The sequence below is a fragment of the Talpa europaea genome (genome assembly GCF_964194135.1).
Source record: "Talpa europaea genome assembly, chromosome: 6".
Classification (NCBI taxonomy): Eukaryota; Metazoa; Chordata; class Mammalia; order Eulipotyphla; family Talpidae; genus Talpa; species Talpa europaea.
In genome coordinates, this window is record NC_140072.1 from 129,112,842 (window position 1) to 129,132,301 (window position 19,460).

A 19,460-nucleotide genomic window follows, 5' to 3' on the forward strand; every position below is an offset into this window, starting at 1 on the left:
AAGTGAGACACAAAAATAGTCTCTCACAAGGCATAAAACAAGTCTCAATAGAATCAACCTGGGACCTGAACTGCCAGAACTAACCTTACGGCTTTTTGGTGCTATAACTTTTCTCAGTAACTCTGGCTTTTATTAGAACTGTCAAGGACCAAATATTGTAATCCAAAAGAAAAAGAAGACAACAGAAAGGGACTTAGGCCAGGAAGTTACTGGCCTAAGTAAATTACTGTGATCGATACATTTTAAAAAGAACAAAAGTAGATGGAAAGATGAAAAATATACACAGATAACTAAAATCTATTTTAAATAGGGATGTTCCAGAATTTAAAAAACGAGAATTTAAATTAAAAAATTAAATATCTGTATTTTGAAACTATAACTTAATTACATAGTTTATATAAAAATTCAATAATTTAATTGCAGACCATACACAGGGATTTGTAAACTGGATGACAGATGAATACAACATATTAATTAAAGTACAGGAAAAAATTGGGAAATCAAAACAAAGTTTAAGAGAGATGACTGACACTGACAAATGAGCTAAAATAAATGTAGCTGAAAGTCCTAAAAGAGAGAAGGGAAAGAATGAGACAAAGTAATGCTTAAAATAATTACGAGGGGGCTTTTATTTCTACCATATTTTGCTCTAGTAGTACTGGCATAGAAGGGGTAATGTTGGTCTTTCTGAGAAAGTCTGTAATATGGTACCTGTTTATATTTCTGAGATAATTCTTGCCCAGAAGTAAAGGTAAAAAGAACAGTTCCAAAGATCCTCACAATCTGTGAGGACTCCCCTCTGAACTGCTGTTAGTTCAATGTTTTTCTATGGGATTCATTGGTGGTCATCATAACTCCCAATTTTGAAACTGACTAGAAAGCTACAGTAGTCAAACAGTGTGCTGCTGGTATAAGGTAAGATACAGTTCAATGGAATACACCTACATCCAGGAGTCAGTGCACTTGTCTAATCAGTCTATTATGACTGTTATTGGACTTGGACAGGGAAACTTGCCTGTATGACTGTGTGGGGTCCGCTACTGGTAGCAAGGTACATTCCTGGATAAAAAACTCATCCCCTCTGCCTGTGTCTACTGGTTCTTTTCTTTTAAAAAATCATTATCATTGTCATCTTCATGGCAGTAACAAAAAATAGAATTGTGTGATACAATGACAAATTCCCAAGGTGACTTGGGAATACTGAAGAGCAAACTAAAGAAAATGAATCTATGTACCAGGAAATGGCTACGTCATAAATATCACAGGAAAGAACAGAGCTGCAGGGGTGGTTTTGGTAGAGCATGACTCAAGGCCCCTTCGCTGCAGCTGGTCTGGCACAGCGCAATGAAAAGGAATTATAATTCAAAGGAGTCAAACACACAACCCTAAGGTTGCTTTTATTAACTCTTAACAAAAAAACAGTGATTCCTGAGGTACTAGAGCAGAAGTAGAACTAGGGAACTCAAGTAGATTAAATTAAAATTGTGACTGCTGGTATCTAGGACAGAGACACCTGGAAAGGTTAAAGCAGGGTAGAAGAATACCCAATGATCCTCTTGAGTTTTTACCTGCTATCGATCAGCAACTTTCAAGAAATAAACCACCAAGTTTGAGAGGGAAGGCATAAACACAGAGGCCAAAAGTGATGCAACTCAGTGACAAAGCTTTCTCTGTAAAGTTAAAAAGTAGGAGATGATTCAGGGGGAAAAAAGAATTAAGATATTCAACAAATTTTCTGAGTGCTCCCTATGTGACGGGGAGCACATAGGGAGTATTGGGATACTGAAGAAAGTCCTGGTTTTTGTGGCGCTTACACCCCACTGGAAGGAGTTTATAAGGAACTAATACCTACTACATTTGGTGGCAGCAAAAGCTATCATGCAAAAAAAAAAAAAAAAAGCTTATGTGTAAGATAATTTTGCTGTTTCTTACAGACCAAGTTGAAAAGTGCTGAGAACTTAGGGCTCTGCATTTTGTGCCAATTAATTTCTTTTTAAAGGTATCTGGAGAATAAGGTATCAGAAATAACTTTCTACTCAAGGAGGGCACTTTCCAAGTGAAAAAATAAGTGTTTGAGACACAAAAATTTCCTTTATAGCAAAAAAAGATATTAAAAAAATCAAAATATTTAATCTTAAAAATACTCTGACACAACATGCTGCAACATGACTGAATCTTGAAAACATCTTGCCTAGTGAAATGAGTCAGGCATAAATGGACAAATACTGTTATGATTCCACTTACAGGAAGTACGAAGAGGCAAATTCAGACAGAAAAGTAGAGCAGAGGTTACTGGAGCCTTGAGGGACAAGGGATGGGAGTTATGGTCCAGTGGGTACAGTGTCTCTGTGTTGGATGATGAAAAAGCTCCGGAAATGGACAGTGGTGACATGTGTACAACACTGTCAATGTACTAATACCACTGAATTATACACTTAAAATGGTTGAAAGAGCATATTTTAACGCTAGGTAAATTTTACCTAAATGCAATTTATTTCACGACACTCTCTCAGACAGAAGTTCCTTGGAAAAGAATGCCTCCCGATGGTTTCCCAGAATTTGGCAACACAGCAGACTTCCGTCGAAGGAAAAGTGACTGCATGGGGCGGGGCGACGGGAACAAGTGCCTCTCCCCACCGCACTGACCGTCCTCTGCTGACCACCTCGGAGGCCTAGGGTGTCGTTTTAGAAAAGGAGCTGCCAAGTTTCCTCGTAGGTCTATGAACTGTGTCCAGAAGAGCCTGGACATCACTTCCCTCCTTTTCTCAGTGTGATCCCCACTCCCAGCATTCCACAAATGCCAAAAAGCATAAATGCTCAAATGAAAAGGCACAAAAGTGTTAAGATTACTAATATGGTCGTTCTTTTTTCTGACAAAACATTTTTAGAAAAGACATCTGTTACTGAGCTTAAAGCTTTATCCAAGTAGAAGTAACATTTAGCAAATGGCAAATACTGTCTAAGGAGTAGAGTAAAAAAATAACAGACATTTAAGTCTAAGTGTTCTAGAAAATATGTATAGTAACTTATCAATAACTTAAGTAATTTTTCCTAAGTCAAAGGTCCTTGACACTCAGGAAATATGATATTTCTTTGGTGCTATTATACTATCACTCTTAGTTGGTAGACAAAATTTGTAAGTGGGAAAAAACTGTTTAGAGATGCCAGAAGTTACTGTAATAACTGAGACACTTCAGAGGGAATCCCTTACATTTTTATATGGAATAATTAGAAACACGTTCAGTGAAGCTGTCCTTTTCCCTTAAGATATTTTTTTCCCTAACAATGTCTACCTATTGTTAAACTAGTGAGAAACACAGACATCAGAGAATAACAGAAAAAATGCAAAGTGATAACTATGCTAGTGTATGCTAGTTATAATAACATATAATAAATCTGTACACACACACATGCATGCGCGCACACACACACAAACACATGGTTAACTCAACAAACCCAGGCCACTCAGACCTTGCACATCCCCAAGGTGGGTCAGCTTTTTTGACAAAAGTTTTCTAGGTTGGCTCCGGGGAATTGAGCCTTTTGAATACTTGGACTGAGGAGTGCCTGGCACGCCCAGGGTCTTGCTGCAAGCTGCAGCAGTCTGTATAGAGGGCTTATACAAACAGTGTGATTTATGAGGAACATGTGGCTTTTCCTCTGAGGATCTGGAGTTTCAGTGAGATAAGCCACAGTAATTACATGCCAGATCCCTCTTCAAAACTCTGAACTCCCAGGCACGAGTGGGTGTCTCTGGTAGGGGGCACTTCGCACATATTTTCACACTTCAGTATAGCATGTACTGAGCAGCTCGAGCCTACACCAAGATTCCTGTGGACTTCATGGCTCTTTCTCCCTCTGCTGATACTGCTTTTTCTCTAAGAAATCCTAACCATGAGTCTAACAACTTCTATATGTGAGTCCTTTTAGTGAATCACCAAACCAAGACAGATTTTGGGGGTTCCATGACACAACACGCATGTGTACAAACCATCTAATGTGTGTAGTTAAGGAAGACATTGCTTGGAAGTACTGTTTGAACTGAAGTCTGAAGAATAATAGTTAATTGGATAGAGAGAGGAAAAACTGCTTTCCAAGCACAAAAGTACAGAGGTGAAGACAGTCTAAGAAACCAAAGGAAGGCGTGCGCGACTTTACAGTTCCAGATGTCATACCACTAAGAATTGTTTTTAACCACTTCAAACATAGGAGTGATGTGGTCGGATTTCAGAAAAATTCACTCAGGTTGGAACACATAGAACAGAATGCTAAGAGCCCACTAAGTGGCCTCCAGACAAGATTTTCATCATCTTAAGGCATTATCTTTATACTCCTCAGATATTAACTATTTGGTATTTTGTTGTTCATGTGATTATTTTGTCCTTGTTTCTATCTTTAATGCTCAAAGAAGATTCTGAAGAGCTGTGAAGTGTTCTTCTAAGGACACAGAAAATATAAAGGGGGAAGAACACATAAGAGTCAGAAGGACTGGGTCTATATTTTTGTTTTTCTTCTACAATCTCTTTCAAAATGCTTAAATTTATTCTAAAGCCTGTCAATATTTGGTTTATGTTAAGTCTTACATCCACTAGAGGTTTTAAAGTAAGGGATTACATGAACACTTACCCTTATGGAAGAATGCCTGATATCTAATACATAAGAATGGTCCCGAGTAAGTGAATTTAATTTTAAAAATCTGCTCATATCTTCTCTGTTGATCCCAAGATTGCGAAGGCCATTCATCATTTTTCCTTCGAGTTTCAGCATATCCAAAATACTGTTTATAAAGAAAAGAATGTTTTATTTTGATTTGCCAACGCTTTTAAAATAATCTTTTCAAAAATGAAACTCATTAATAAACAAGAACTTCTAATTATTCAGAGGTTCAAACTTACAATGAAGTCTTTTTAAGTGGTAACAAAAAATGAGACAAGTTATAATTATTATATTCTTCATCAAGGAAGTTCAGGCTCACCTCTGAGCAAGTGAAGTGAAACATGAATTTATTGATATATTAGAAAATATACCAGATTACTCTTCTGATAAATCTAATATGAAAACAAGATAAGATCACATGAATTACAATATAAAATTTTGGTAGAAGGTAAGTCCAATTATAGCACAAAAGTTCACATCTGTTTAGACAAAATTGAGATGTCTAATTACACAGATTTTTCAAACACAAACATGCTTTACCACAGTCTTACCACTGTAAAGTCTTACCCTTACAGATGCACTTTCCAGTTCTTAAATATAATAGAAAGTAACAATGAAAAAGATAAGACAACAGCATCAATAAATAAACCTAGTGACAAAAACTGGGACAGTCTGATTTTTTTAAACTACATTTATCAAGCTCATACTGTGTGTCAGTTAAGTGCCAAATATATTTCAAACAGAGCCTTTGAGTCTCACAACCATCCCAGAAAATCTCAAAGATGCAATTGGGGCTCAGCTAGGTGGTATCTCCTGACCCGCTCACTCTGAAAAAAGGGTGCAGAGGTGGGTGAGTGTTGAAGGAATGCAGTCCTTCCTGAGATCACTCAGCAGATGGGGTACAGTATTGGAGGGTGGTTGTTGTAGGGTACGCTGCTTTCCTGCATCTGTAAGGAATTAAAACTATACAGACTATGGTAAAGTGTGTTTGCATCTGAAAAAGCAAAAGTCTACTAGGCAAGAAGCAACTGTGGTTGTTATTTTTTGAAACCAAGTGTAAAATTCGTATTTATTACACTTAACTTTTATTCAAAAATGCAGTCATGGAAATCACTTTGCTTTTCATAAATGAATAGAATTGAAATAAAGCAATATATGGATTTTAGAATACATTCTCAGGAACTACCAAGGTCTACACTGAAAAAGTGGTGATTGTGGAAGAGAAGTGCGAGAGAAGGAGCAAGAGTTTAAATATCACCAATCACTAGAGTGTGTCACCAATCAAAAGTCACACAGAGGCCAGATGGATCAAAAAGCAAAACCCAGCTATGACACTCACAAGAGAGCCACTTAAATAAATAAAGACAAAGTTAGACTTAAGGTAGGAAATGGTAGTCCAAGCCAATGGTGAACTTTTTTAAAGTACTTGTTTTTGTTTTTTTTTTTAATTTATTTATACAAGAACTGGGGTACAGGCCAGAGGTGGGGAGGGTGAGAGGATTCACCAGAGACAGAGCGGGGAGCAGAACAGGCACATGAACTGAAAGCACTGCTGAGGGGAGCAGTGGGCGAGACAGGAGAGGTCTGCCACACCATGTGGGTATCTCCCTGGCCAGCCAGGAATTGAACTGGCGCTGCAAAGGCTGTGGACAGCTTCACAGCGCTGTGCTCTACCCGCTGGGGAGGCCCGCCAATGGTAAACTTTAAAGAGCAGGAACCACTATACTTAGATCAGCTAAAACAGACTTCCAACTAAAAAAGAGAGCAAGAGAATAGACATAATATAATGATAATAGGATCAAGGGGAAAACATAACAGTTATTAGTAAACACTCAATATAGTTACTATCTTTGGATTTGTTTAGAATCCTTCACTGTTTTCTCCTGCCCTTGAGATAAAAGGCTGAAATCTGTGCCTTGGTTCCAGAATCTGTTCTGTGCTTATATTTGTGACCTCAGCTCCTCAGCAACTTACTTTACAGACCTGTGATACTATACTTTCCATCGTCTCAAGCATGCCATGCTCATACCACTTACACTCCCCACTTAGCCTGATTCAGCACTGAACTCTTAGCTATCACTTCCATGAGGAAATCGAATATACACCGCCCCTATATTCCATCAAGAATTAGTTCAGGGCCTCCCTGGCGGCGCAGGGGTTAAGTCTCAGTGCTATAAAGTTATTGGCAGCCACTACAGCGTGAGTTTGATCCCCAGCCAGGGAGCTGACCAACACGGTGCAACAGAGCTCTCCTGTCTCAGGCACTACTCCCCTCAGCAGTGCATTTCAGTGGATCCACCTGTTCTGCTCTCCAATGTCTCTGGTGAAACCCCCCCATACCTCTGGCCTACACCCCAGTTCTTCTATGCATAAATAAAATAAATGTGTTTTTTAAAAGAATTAGTTCAAATCTCTGGAATTTTAAACTAAATCACTGCACTTCAGCTTTTCTAAACCTTAACGCTAATAATTTATGTTATTTCACTTAGGCAAGACTTATTTCTGTCTCGTTCATCACTACACCTCTAATATCCAGCACTTGCTACAGACTAGCAGGCAGTGAGATATCTGAATTTCAGCACTGGATTGATTTCATAATGTTGATTTTTAATGTTGCTTGCATTACAAATACTTATTTATCAAAAGTTCAAAAGAATCCTGAGCCAGATACAGATAATACTCCACGAATTAAAATACAGAGGAAGGAGAATACAGCTAATACAGAGGAAGGGAATACAGCTAATACTCCACAAATGAGGCTATCAAGACACCTCTGTTACTTCTTTCATGCTGGTAGTTACACTGCAGACACTGCTCACACTGTTCCACTAACAGGCTGGTTAACTCAAGGAATGATATCCAATGTATGCCACAATCAGTTTCTTGAGAACTTGTACTTGATCAGTGTCTGGTCAACTGTATGGCTGAGGTGACTATTTAGAAGCAAGGAGCACAGTGCGTGCTATGTTGTTAGTAGCTGCAGACAGCTTTTAAAGATATCATTTATATACTTCAAGTTTACTCAGTCCTGTCTGCTCTTCTCCCTGGTCACTGCAACTGTAAAGCCTCCCTGGAGAAGAGTGGTAGACTTGGCAGCTGCTGACCTAACTCTGACCCAGGGAGGTTTTGATTCCTCCCATTACTTCCATGATCAGAGGAAGAACAGTGAGGCCTTAGGGTACATTCAGATTCTGTTCACAACCAAGAAAGGCAATGAGACAGGAAACAGAAGGACACAATTTCACACTGTCTTTCCCCAAGAGGGAAAGACAGAATTTCAGAATCTGAAATAGTAGTTGCACAGCACCTCTCTTTAGAACCAGGGTATAACCTCAGTAATATGCTATTTCCCTTGCTCTCCTCTTTCCTGTATCATTTCCCTCCATTCATCAACCTCTTCACAATGATACTGTTCTACATGCTATAATCATTTTTTTAGAACCTGTATATTTTGTGCTAAAAAATATCAGGAGATATAAATATCCTCACATTTTCTTTTTCTTCTCTATGGGAAATATAGTAGCTGCAACTAGCGATCATATCAATGAGGAACGAAATGTGTTACACATCCTGCAGATCACTAACCACCAGGTGGAGGAGCCAAGGGGTGGGACTTCTCCAATAACTCACAGACCTAATAAATTACAGGTCAAAACGTTCTTGCTATTAAATTGCCCCATATTTTGCCAGAGAAAACTTTCCAAAATCTACTTACTACTTCACTGGCTCTTTGAAGCCTATTTTCCCTACTTTTTTTTTTTTTTAAAGATTTATTTATTGGGCTTCCCCGGTGGCGCAGCGGTTGAGCACTGGGTTGCAAAGCTGCCCGCAGCCTCTGCAGCGCTGGTTCGATCCCCGGCTGCTCCCCAGCCACCGGAGGAGGGTCCCACATGGCGCGCAGACCTCTCCTGCCACCTACTGCTCCCCTCAGCAGTGTACTCCGGTCCTTCTGCCTGCTCTGCTCCCCGCTCTGGCTCTGGTGAATTCTCTCACCCTCCCGCGCTTCTGACTATACCCAGTGCATGTATAAATAAATAAAAATAAATCTTTGAAAAAAAAAGATTTATTTATTTATTTATACAAGAACTGGGGTACAGGCCAGATGTGCAGGAGGGTGAGAGGATTCACCAGAGACAGAGCAGGGAACAGAACAGGCAGACTGACGAAATACACTGCTGAGGGGAGCAGCGGGTGAGACAGGTGAGGTCTGCTGTGCCATGTGGGACCCTCGCCCGCCGGCCGGGATGGAACCCACTCTGCAGCAGCTGCGGACAGCTTCACAATGTGGTGCTCAACCGCCTGCGCCAGCAGGGGAGGCCTTATTTTCCCTCTTTCTGAGGACATAAATCATTTCTCCCTCTGTAGCTTAAAGGCCAGGTGATTAACAATTACCCTTTCTCCTATGTGTACAAGTGACCTGTTTGTCTTTGATTACTATTTTCCTATTATCAGGTCCAAAGATTCAAATAAGTAAAAATGAGCTCCATTTGATCTATTCTACTCACTCATTCATTCCTATATTCCCCTATATATTTACAAATTTGTACAAAAATAAGACATTAAGTTTAGTAAGAGTATATTCAACGGAATTAAAACTCTTGAGTACTAAATACTAAGAATTAAGTACTCAAGTACTGTGTTCACAAAATTCACCTTGTATTCTAAATTCTAAATTTTAAAGGTAGTTTCATATTTTTTTTTTTAAGTAAGATAAATTTGGTTTGTTTTCTGTTTGGTCCATGACTTTCATTTCAGATCAATGCTCACGATAATTCTGCCCTAGAGCATTTTTGAAGATTTTTCTTTTTTGACCTGGAGAAATACCAACCCAGCATTCTATATCTGAAAATTCCTTTCTGACAGGTACGAGCACTTTAAATTCTTCCTGATAATTTCTTTCTTCTGGGGCAACATCTCATGCTTCTTTCAGTTACCTTCTGGAAGACAGAGATCCCTGGCTGCTTAGTGCAGTCCCCAGGAAGTTTCCTGCTAGGTGATAAGCCTACTTTCCAGTGAGAGACAGTTTCAAATACTGGGACAGTGTTTCTTACCTAAACAAGTATCTCCCAGTTCTTTCTAAATTGCTTAAGAGGGTAGTCTACCAAAATCATAGAGCTGCTCTGCACAGTCAAAAAAATGTTCTGGCTTTAGCTTTAAAGTGATTATTTGCATTTTGACAAATACTAAACTCAGGACATACTTCCTTTACGTGAAGCACAGTTTCTATCAATAATTCAATACTTACCTGAAAGGATCATACGAATCCATTTCAAGATGAAGTCCATTTATAAATAGACAAGCATCACCTGGATGAATGGCAAATCTATTGTGAAGATCCTTGAAATGAGTAGAATAATTGTTAACCACATGATATAACAACAGGGATATTATGGCAGGAGTTGGCAAACATTCTAGAATGTCAGACAAATATTTTAGGCTTTGCAGGCCATATCATCCCTGTTACAACAACTAACTCGGCCCTCATAGCATGAAACAGCCAGCCAAAGAATATATAAACAAATGGGTGTTACCATGTTGTAATAAAATTTTTATTTATAAAAATTTATAAAAAGCCAGACTCAGGCTATGAATAGTAGTTTGTCATCCCCTAATCTAACTGATAAGAATCTCATGATAGGTCAGACACCCAAATTTCTGAATATTTTGACTGTGCAATATATGCCAAAGTTCCAATGCTACAATGAATACTTACCTACTAAATTTTATACTAATTTGAGAGTTGGCAAATTCCTATTTTTGATACCCTAGGGCTCAAAATTTTGTGTGCAAATATATTTCTTTCTAAATTCACAAAGATTTCCATAACAGCAATATTTCAATGCTCACTGTCTTTTTTTAGCAAATGTTTCCCAATTGCCCACTAAGTGCTTGAAATGACTCCAAGGTCTACAGCAATAACAAAAGTACAAATGGTAATGTGCTTGCCAGTACAGCCCAGTGACCAAGATCATGGTGAGGGAGTCAGATTTACTTTAAATTTATCTTGCTACCTACTATTGAGATTTGAGAAAAATTTTTTTTTTTTGCTTTTGTTCAGTTTGAGTTTCTTCATCTGTAAAATAGTATTCTTACATTTATCTCATGCTTGTTATAAATCTCAAATGCAATATATATCCCTGCTTAGTCACATGTACACTATTCACAAATTTTTTTGTTATTACTATTATCAGGGTAGAGAAATTGGTTTAAGGTGGAGAAGCAACTTTAAGACAGTGCACTTCAATGCCAACACAAAACAAATGACAAGAACTAAGATTTCTATAAATTATTTTGGAAAAGCAGATGAAGTAACTAACGAGATTCAGAGAAAGCTCGACAGAAGTCAATTGTCATGGTCATCACTAGCAGACAGGTGATACATACAGAAAAGTGACAACAGGAAATAAATTTGTAACAGGAAATACATTTGTAACAGGAAACAAATTATTTCCATTTGACTTACAAGGAATACTATGTGCATACAGAACACTGGGTAAGAGATTAAACCCTAACCTGAGACAGTTCACAGGAAAATTTTGATTTGTATGTTAGTGACTTCTATCACATCCCTTACACTTCATGAAATTCTCCAATCTCTAAACACAAAATTACCACATACAGAAAAAGCTCTGATGCCCAGGAATATCCACTGTGGACTGTTAAATGAGGGAGGGAAAGCTGGACTGTATGATGCTATTGATAGTCTAGCATTCCTTTCTTTTTCCTCCTACTTCCTTTGCTCTATTAAAGTGGCATTATTTACACAAATTCAGGAACTCGTAAGAAAACAATCCATTCTACTTGAAGAATTTTAAGTGTGGGTAGGAAAATTACAGAAATGATTAATAGCATTAACTCAATTTTGAAGAAAAAACAAGAATTTGCTAGGTGGTCAGGGAGGCCAAGAACATCCCAGGTCGGGATGATGGCCGTGGCTCCTAACACCCACACTCTGATCAAATACATGCCTACTTCATTATCATTGTTGCAGCTGTTGGTCATCATCAAAACAGCTGTTATTCATGAGGCGCTCACTCTCTCAGTGTGCCAGGCACTGCGGGCTGGCTAATTACTCCTAATATACCTTTGCTCTGTTAGCTTCCATCTCCTGAAAGATAAACACTAACTTTCTAGACCCTCTACCAGACCCATGACAAAATTGTGATGAATGATATGGAAGTCAAAGTTGCCTGAAGTGCTCCAAGAAGTGAATCAATGTGGTTGATGCCACCTCTTTCTAGTTTGCATACAGAAAATAAAGTCTGGAGCTTTGGGACCTTAAGGCAACCATAAAAAGGGAAAAAAAAAACCATGAAGTGTAATTTAAACTTTTAGTGAGAAAAATTACCTCCTTCTATTTAGGGTCCTAAGTATCTGGTATTAAATTACTTAAAGTCAAATTAGTACTATGTAATTAGGCTATGCAATGTTCTAATCACACCACAAGTATTAACACAATTAGGATGACCGGTGTTTCAAGGTTAAGAGACCATTTGGCAAAACCAAACTACTAATCAATTGTGCTTTAGATGCTACAGGATGTCATGACTTGGTTCTCACAAGATTTTAAGAAAAACTAAGAAAGAGAAACAGAAAAACTAGCCATAGCCTTTATTCTTTATCCTGTGAAGAAAACCACACTATTTGGGCAGAAGCTTCGGAGTACAAGGTGAATGAGGAAGTAGGATACAGGTCAGGAAAGAATGTCTGGAATTAGAGTGAGTGTTATACAAAGTAAACAATATCAAAAACAATATACAAAGTAAACAAAACAAAAAAAGGAACTGTTTTAATAATCCAAACAAATTAGCACTTTCTCTTTTGTATGAAAGAGAAGATCTAAAGTCTGAAAAAATATTAGTACATTTTTTTTTAAAAAAAGGAATTTAAAACATAAGAATAAAAAAGGAATTCAAACAAACCTTTTGATTTTCCTGTATTTCTTCCCTCATTTGTTGATTTACAGCAATTCTAGTTAGAGATCTGGGAAAATAAATACCGACATGACTCATTCTTTCATAAATACTTAGAACTAATCTATAATCAATGTAGTAGAATACTTTGTGTAAGAAACCAAAATTTCAAAGGCTTCATGACTGCAATGTGCATTTCTACAGGGCTTTATTTGACAGCAGTGTTTAGCCAAGTAGAAGAGACTGTTAAAAGCCATGTGTGCCAACTCTTCATATTACTTTGTTTGTTTAGGACTACTTATTTTTCAAAAATACTTGACTGGAAATGCTATTTTCTGTTGTTTTGCCCATGCAGAAAAATTCTGTATGAAATTACCAATGCCACTATATGTGTCAATGCAATTTTTAGAGTATTTGTATGTAAAGAATTTTGGTCAACCTGGGATCTTTATCACAATAAAATACTGACTTCCCATATTCACGCAAAGATCCTTTTAACTTGTGACTTCCTTATAATTTAAATACAGAGCACAAATGTCTTTTAACAAGTCTATTAACTGTATTTATTTGACTTTATAACTTCTAAGAATGCTTAATAGTTACATGTGTCAATTTTACGAATAGAAGAAAATGACAAAAATTAAAAGATTGCTACTGTAAAGTTCTACTCTAAAATGCAGGCAGAAAAGTGTATCTTAAAACCACCAACAGTAAGTGTGCATGACCTCCTACAATTTGATAGCACTTGAGAGAAATTACAACCAAAAATTTGAAAATATAAATTTTTAATTCATTTAGCAAATATTTCATTCCACAAACATTTACTGATTGTCTAACAAGTGGCTTTAGAGATATGTTCAAGCCTACAATTTAACCATTAAGTAGTGCTGGAATCCTTTGTAATTCTTTTTAAATACCCTACCATAAATTGTGTTATACAGAGAAAACAAACAGTTGAACTACATAAAATAGAATTTCTGGACTAGAGAGTCAATCAGTGATTACCAGAACCGAAGGGGGAGGATGGTGGGAAATTTGAGAAAACGGGACAATGGTACAGTGAAGGTCAGATCTGGACTCTTGGCTCTGAACTCAGACTAGAATATATACATGTGGATTCTCAACAAAGAATACCTGAAATGCATATACTATAAGGCAATGTTATATTAATTTAAAAAGTAAATACAGGGCCTCCCTGGTGGCACAAGGGTTAGTCAGCACTATGAAGCTATCCAGCAGCCACTGCATGAGTTTGATCCCTGGCCAGGGAACTAACCCACATGCTCCCCTCAGCAGTGTATTTCCGGAGATCTGCCTGTTCTGTTCCCCGCTCTGTCTCTGGTGAATCCTCTTACCCTCCCGTACATCTGACCTATACCCCGGTTCTCGTAAAAATAAATGAAATCTTTAAAAATAAATAAATAAAAAGTAAATACAAATTTTGAGAGCATACTTTAGCAAAAGAGCCCCTGAATAGTACAAACTTACTGTCAAAAAAGAAAACTGTCTTAAGTCATGTTACTTTCTTTGTATCTAATTTAGTAATTTCCATAAGTCTATTAATTAAGAACAGTATGGCTAGGAATACATAAACACACACACACACATGTTTTAGTATATAAATACTGACTTCTCAGGTTCTTTCACTGCTTAAGCTAAAATATGCTGTAATAGTTCTATCAGGGCCTCCCCGGTGGTGCAGAAGGTTGATTGCTGTGTTGTAATGAAGCTGTCCACAGCCTCTATAATGCGGGTTCGATCCCGGCTGGCCAAGGAGATTCCCACAAGGCACAGCAGACCTCTCCTGTCGAGCCCACTGTTTCCCCCCAGCAGTGCTTTTGGTCTGTCTGCCTGTTCTGCTCCCCACTCTGTCTCTGGTGAATCCTTTTACCCTCCCGCGCCTCTGGCCTTTAACCCAACTACTGTATAAATTAAAAAAAAAAAATAGTATCAATCTTCATTCTTTGTAAGGTAACAAACCTATTTTCAGGATACCATTAAAAAATTCTTGTCTTGTGGCGAAATATATACTATTCATTTATCTTACAAAGGAAAATATCTAGAATTAAGATTCAGTAATTTATACTGTGGATAAATGTACACAATAGTATTTGAGACACAGACAGGTCTAACATTCACCCACTACTAAGAAGGGATGCTGAGAGCACAAGGATGCTCTCCATTCCTGTCAACAAAATACTACTTTTGCATTTGGCACATGCTATATGTCTTCTATATTTTAGTGGTTGTTTATAATTTCATTTTCTGTCATTCCTAACCAGAATACAACACATCAAAGTCCTACTGTTTTATAAAACCTATACTACCTATTAACTGAATTTAATGTATTGGTTACAGTAGATTTTAGATATGCAGACATATTACGTAGTGACCTGGAAGACTTTACTGTAAAAATGGGATTTCTGGAAACAGTTCAATTAGTTATCCTGTTGACAAAAATGTATTCCAAAAATGTCCCATACAAATTAGGATATTACTAATTGTTTGGAATCTAAAAGGCAGGTACATGGGCTCATATCTCCACAAGGAGAGAGAGAAAAGACTTCTTTATTATCACTTATTATTCAAATAAGTGTTTTCTTGGATTACCATGTCTCTCTGTTCAAGTTTAAATACTTTAAATTAGTTTTTCCTTTCCATTTGCCTCTCACTCAAGAGTTGTTTTGCAGCACGCACAGAAGCACACAGAAGCCAATACTCTGTTGCAGTAAACAATCAACATTTATAACGAAGAAAGGCCCTGACTTCACACACACTATACATATCAGAATTAACTGACATCAGAATTAACTGAAATCGGCTATTTTCACAAAATGCATTTAATGGCTAGAGTTATAGCTGTAATAAAATAAACTTTCATATACCTGGCTTTTATGGGGAAGTTCTGTGAAATGTCTTTCATTAATTTTATGGCATCATAAACTGGAGTGGACATTATTTGAGAAGCTGCTTGAAAACTAAGATCTGAAAGGAAAAAAAATATATCATTTAGGAATCTAGGAGAACAACAGACATTAAGATAGACATTTCCATGTAATTTAAATAATTTACTCACACTTTCTGGCCATATATTCATACAAAGGGTTAATATCCAAGACAAAGAACTCATAAAACTCAACAAAAAACAATCCAATTAAAATATGGGTAGAGAATATGAAGAGACACTTGTGCAAAGAAGATACACAGATGGTCAATAGGCACAGGAAAAGGTGTTCATCATCTTTTATTACGGAAATGCAAACTGAAACAAGCTATCACCTCATACCTCTAAGAATGGCTATTGTCTAAAAGACAAGAAACAAAAAGCAGAGAAAAAGGAACCTTTATACACTTGGAACTGTATACTGGTGCCACCATTTTAGAAAGGAGTAAAAACAGTCTCAAAAATTTAAAAATAAAAACCCATACAATCCATTTATCCCATTTTTGGGTATTTACCCCAATACCAGAAAAACACAAACTTGAAGAAGTGTGTACACCCCTCTGTGGTTTTTTTTTTTTTTGGCACCTTAATTATAATAGCCAAGATCTGGAAACAATGTAAGTGTCCATGATTGATGAATGGATAAAGAAGTGGTATACATGCACAATGGAATACTACTCAGCCATAAAAATGAAATCTGACCATTTGTGAAATCCTGAATGAAAATCGGAGGCCTACAATCCAGATCCCCATATTTAACTGCCTTCTTAGATTTACCACTTGGGTACTTCCAAAGCCGCTTATTTATTAATAAATTTGTGATATTCTGATGCCTTCTTTGCTTAAATCTGGTCCTATTTAGTCTTCTCTTTTCAGCAAATGTCACCACTATCCATCCAGGTGGGCAAAACACAAATCTAGCAGTTGTTCTTAATATCTCCTACTTCCCCTTACATTCCATATCCAACCTCTCACAAAGATAGTCCCAAATAGCCCAAAATTATTCCAACTCTGTCTCAAATATTAACTGAATCACCACATCTTGAAGACAATGACTCTTTCTATGCCCCTTTCCTCCCCACCCTTCCCAGTTTAGTTCTTACTAAATATATACCCTTTTTACTCCTATGTACCCTTACTTTGCAGCAAGTGCAATGGTAATTTTTATATTGATCTTTTAAATTATTTGATTTACATTTATCTAAGAGCTTCTGAAGAATCTGATGTCTTCTCAGCATTTTATCTTTAGAATCCAGTGTCTTCCAAAAATGTCTGCTAAAATCAGATTAATGCATAATGTGGAGTTATTTTTGCTAAGGAAATAGGTTAGAATAAAACAAAAGTTTTGTCAAAGTGAATAGTATGTAGTAAACTTATACACTGTATGCTGAAGATTTTTTAATTATCAAAAGTATCTGTATTCATACATTACATATTTGTATATGGGTCTTCATGTAAAATATATATCCTACTGTAGGTCTCAGCCCTATAAAACCATGGTTGTGGCGACATGGTTGACACCTAGCAGACATTCAATAAATAGTTGTTAAATCAAACAGAAAACGTACTGGTTTCATGTCCTTGAAAATCTATTTTCTGTTAGCTTCTACAACATGCTATTGCATTTCTCATCTTTCCACCATGTCTTACTCACCACCTCTACTTTCCACATGTGGAGGAACACCACGGCCCCCTCCCAGGGGGGGCTGGTTCAGTTACTCTACACGTTTAGTTAGTAGACCCTCCTTTGGAAACCTTTATGCTACAAGTTCCAACTATCAAAGTTCACCTTTTAACTGAAGGGCTTTATATCCCATCCACTACTGGACCTTGTTATCTGGATATATCACAGTCACTTAAAATCAATTTTTTTTTAACACCATTCCCACTCTTTTTGGGTCCCCTACTTAACCCTCAAACCTACTTAGGTGTTTAATATTCTCTCTACTCAGGCACAAAGGTAGAAATGTTCCCATCTTGATGCCTCTTATTTTCTAAACTATTGCCAATTCCAGGCATCTTTTCTACCATTTCTACCTGCCACGGTCCTTTCTACACTATTTCAATGATATTTTTACTAGATATCCTAGTCCATATGACATGGATATGAGGGAGGTTATAAAATGAAACTAAACTAAACTATGTATTGTCTCCATTTAAAAGCCTTCAAAATCACCCTATCACTTACATTTCCTAAATTATTAGTCTCTTGAGAACATTTTGAAGGATAACAAAGTACACTTGTGGTTGCCGACAGCTGGAGGAATTGGGGAGAAATGGGGAGTGACTGTAAAAAGGTACATCAAGTTCTTCTGGGGATAAAAATATTCTAAAATTGATTGTGATAAGTTACAGAATTCTGAAAATATACTGAAATCCACTGGAATGTATATTTTATATGGGTGAATAGTATATCAATTATATATTAGTAAACTATTATTTTTTAAAGTTAATGAGATGTGATAGAAGTTATAAATTTTGCCCAAAAATGACATGTATCCATGACCTACTAAAAATTACAAGCAATAAAGAAGCAATTATAAACTGAAAAAGACTTACAGTTAAGTCCAAACTAAATTTTGGTCATGAAATATCTGCTTATATTTGACAGTAAGAAGCTGTTCACAGCTATCAGTGAAAAATACAATGATATAATAAAATTCAAAAGTTAAGAAAATGAAACTGAATTGTGATTTATCCCAAGCTACTAGCCAGAATTTTAGTAAGTGTGCTAGAGTCTCTGAAATGTGATTTAATACATGAAATGAACCTATAAGTAAAACCACTGTATACTTTTAAAATTGTGTGATATCAAACAATCTAAAAGCTTACAATAAATAAAAAAATATGATTTGTTAAATAACCTTTTAATAAAATAAGCATTTTAACACAATGTAATATAATATATATCATTCGCATTAGTAATTATTACTATGAAATAATTTGTTATGTTATGTGAAAGCTGACTTCTGTTTTGTTAAATGAATAGTCAGATAAACACAAACTGAGTCAAATAAACACAAACCCTCGACAGCTGACTACAGAACTGAAACACCAGGGATGAAGAGGAGTGGAGGAGGGAAAAGAACAAAATAGGAAGGAAGTTCTTTGGTCCATGGCAGTGGGCACACTATGTTAGTAAAACCTGATAGCAGTACCCCGATATTACCTCAGCTAAAAAAATAAATTAAAAAATATTACACTAAAATAGCCTTCCTGGTGGCCTAAGGGGTTAAGACTCAACCTATGAAGCTGTCCGTAGCCACGAGTTCCATCCCGGGCCAGGGAGCTACCCACATGGCGCAGCAGACCTCTCCTGTCTCGCCCGCTGCTCCCCTCAGCAGTGTATTTCAGTCAGTCTTTCTGTTCTGTTCCCCACCCTGTCTCTGGTGAGTCCTCTCACCCCCCACACCTCTGGCCTATACCCCAGCTCTTGTATGCATAAATAAATAAATCTTTAAAAATATATATTATACTAAAATACTGTACCTTGCAGTTCCCAGACTTTTAAAGGCATCATTTCTTTGTTGCTCTCAATCAGATATTTCTGGAATGCTGTCAGATTATCACTGAGATCTGGATGTAGTTCTCTGCATTGGAAAATTAAGTAAAGTTAATTACCATCACCTGATATAAATTCATTAATGAAGCAGTGTAGTTTTAAAAATTAACTCTTCTAAATAGGCACAAATTAGTCATTATTAAGACAATAAATCATGATGCAGCTATAGCCACAAAACTTAAAAATAATGAGAAATGTGTATGTCTACTTCTTTCAACATATAAAAACAACATTAAATCTGGAAGAATGTATTCAACATTGTTAATACGTTAACATTACCTATAAGGAGTGCAGTGTAAGTGCAAAACTAGTAGTTTTTATGTTATATATTTTTAACATATTGCAAATTACTACTTCTTTTATAATTTACAACAAATATACTTTT

General features: G+C 36.8%; 1 protein-coding gene across 1 annotated transcript in view; it reads right to left on the reverse strand.

The window, feature by feature from the left end:
* The window catches only part of UGGT2 (UDP-glucose glycoprotein glucosyltransferase 2), a gene marked incomplete at both ends in the record, with an annotated part of 105,366 nt that overhangs the window by 61,484 nt on the left and 24,422 nt on the right, over positions 1-19,460 (reverse strand). The window contains 5 exons of the mRNA XM_084234907.1: positions 4,627-4,777; positions 9,902-9,993; positions 12,579-12,639; positions 15,455-15,554; positions 19,003-19,103. Of these exons, the coding sequence (XP_084091033.1) occupies positions 4,627-4,777; positions 9,902-9,993; positions 12,579-12,639; positions 15,455-15,554; positions 19,003-19,103 (505 nt within the window). The remainder of the gene's footprint in view (positions 1-4,626; positions 4,778-9,901; positions 9,994-12,578; positions 12,640-15,454; positions 15,555-19,002; positions 19,104-19,460) is intronic.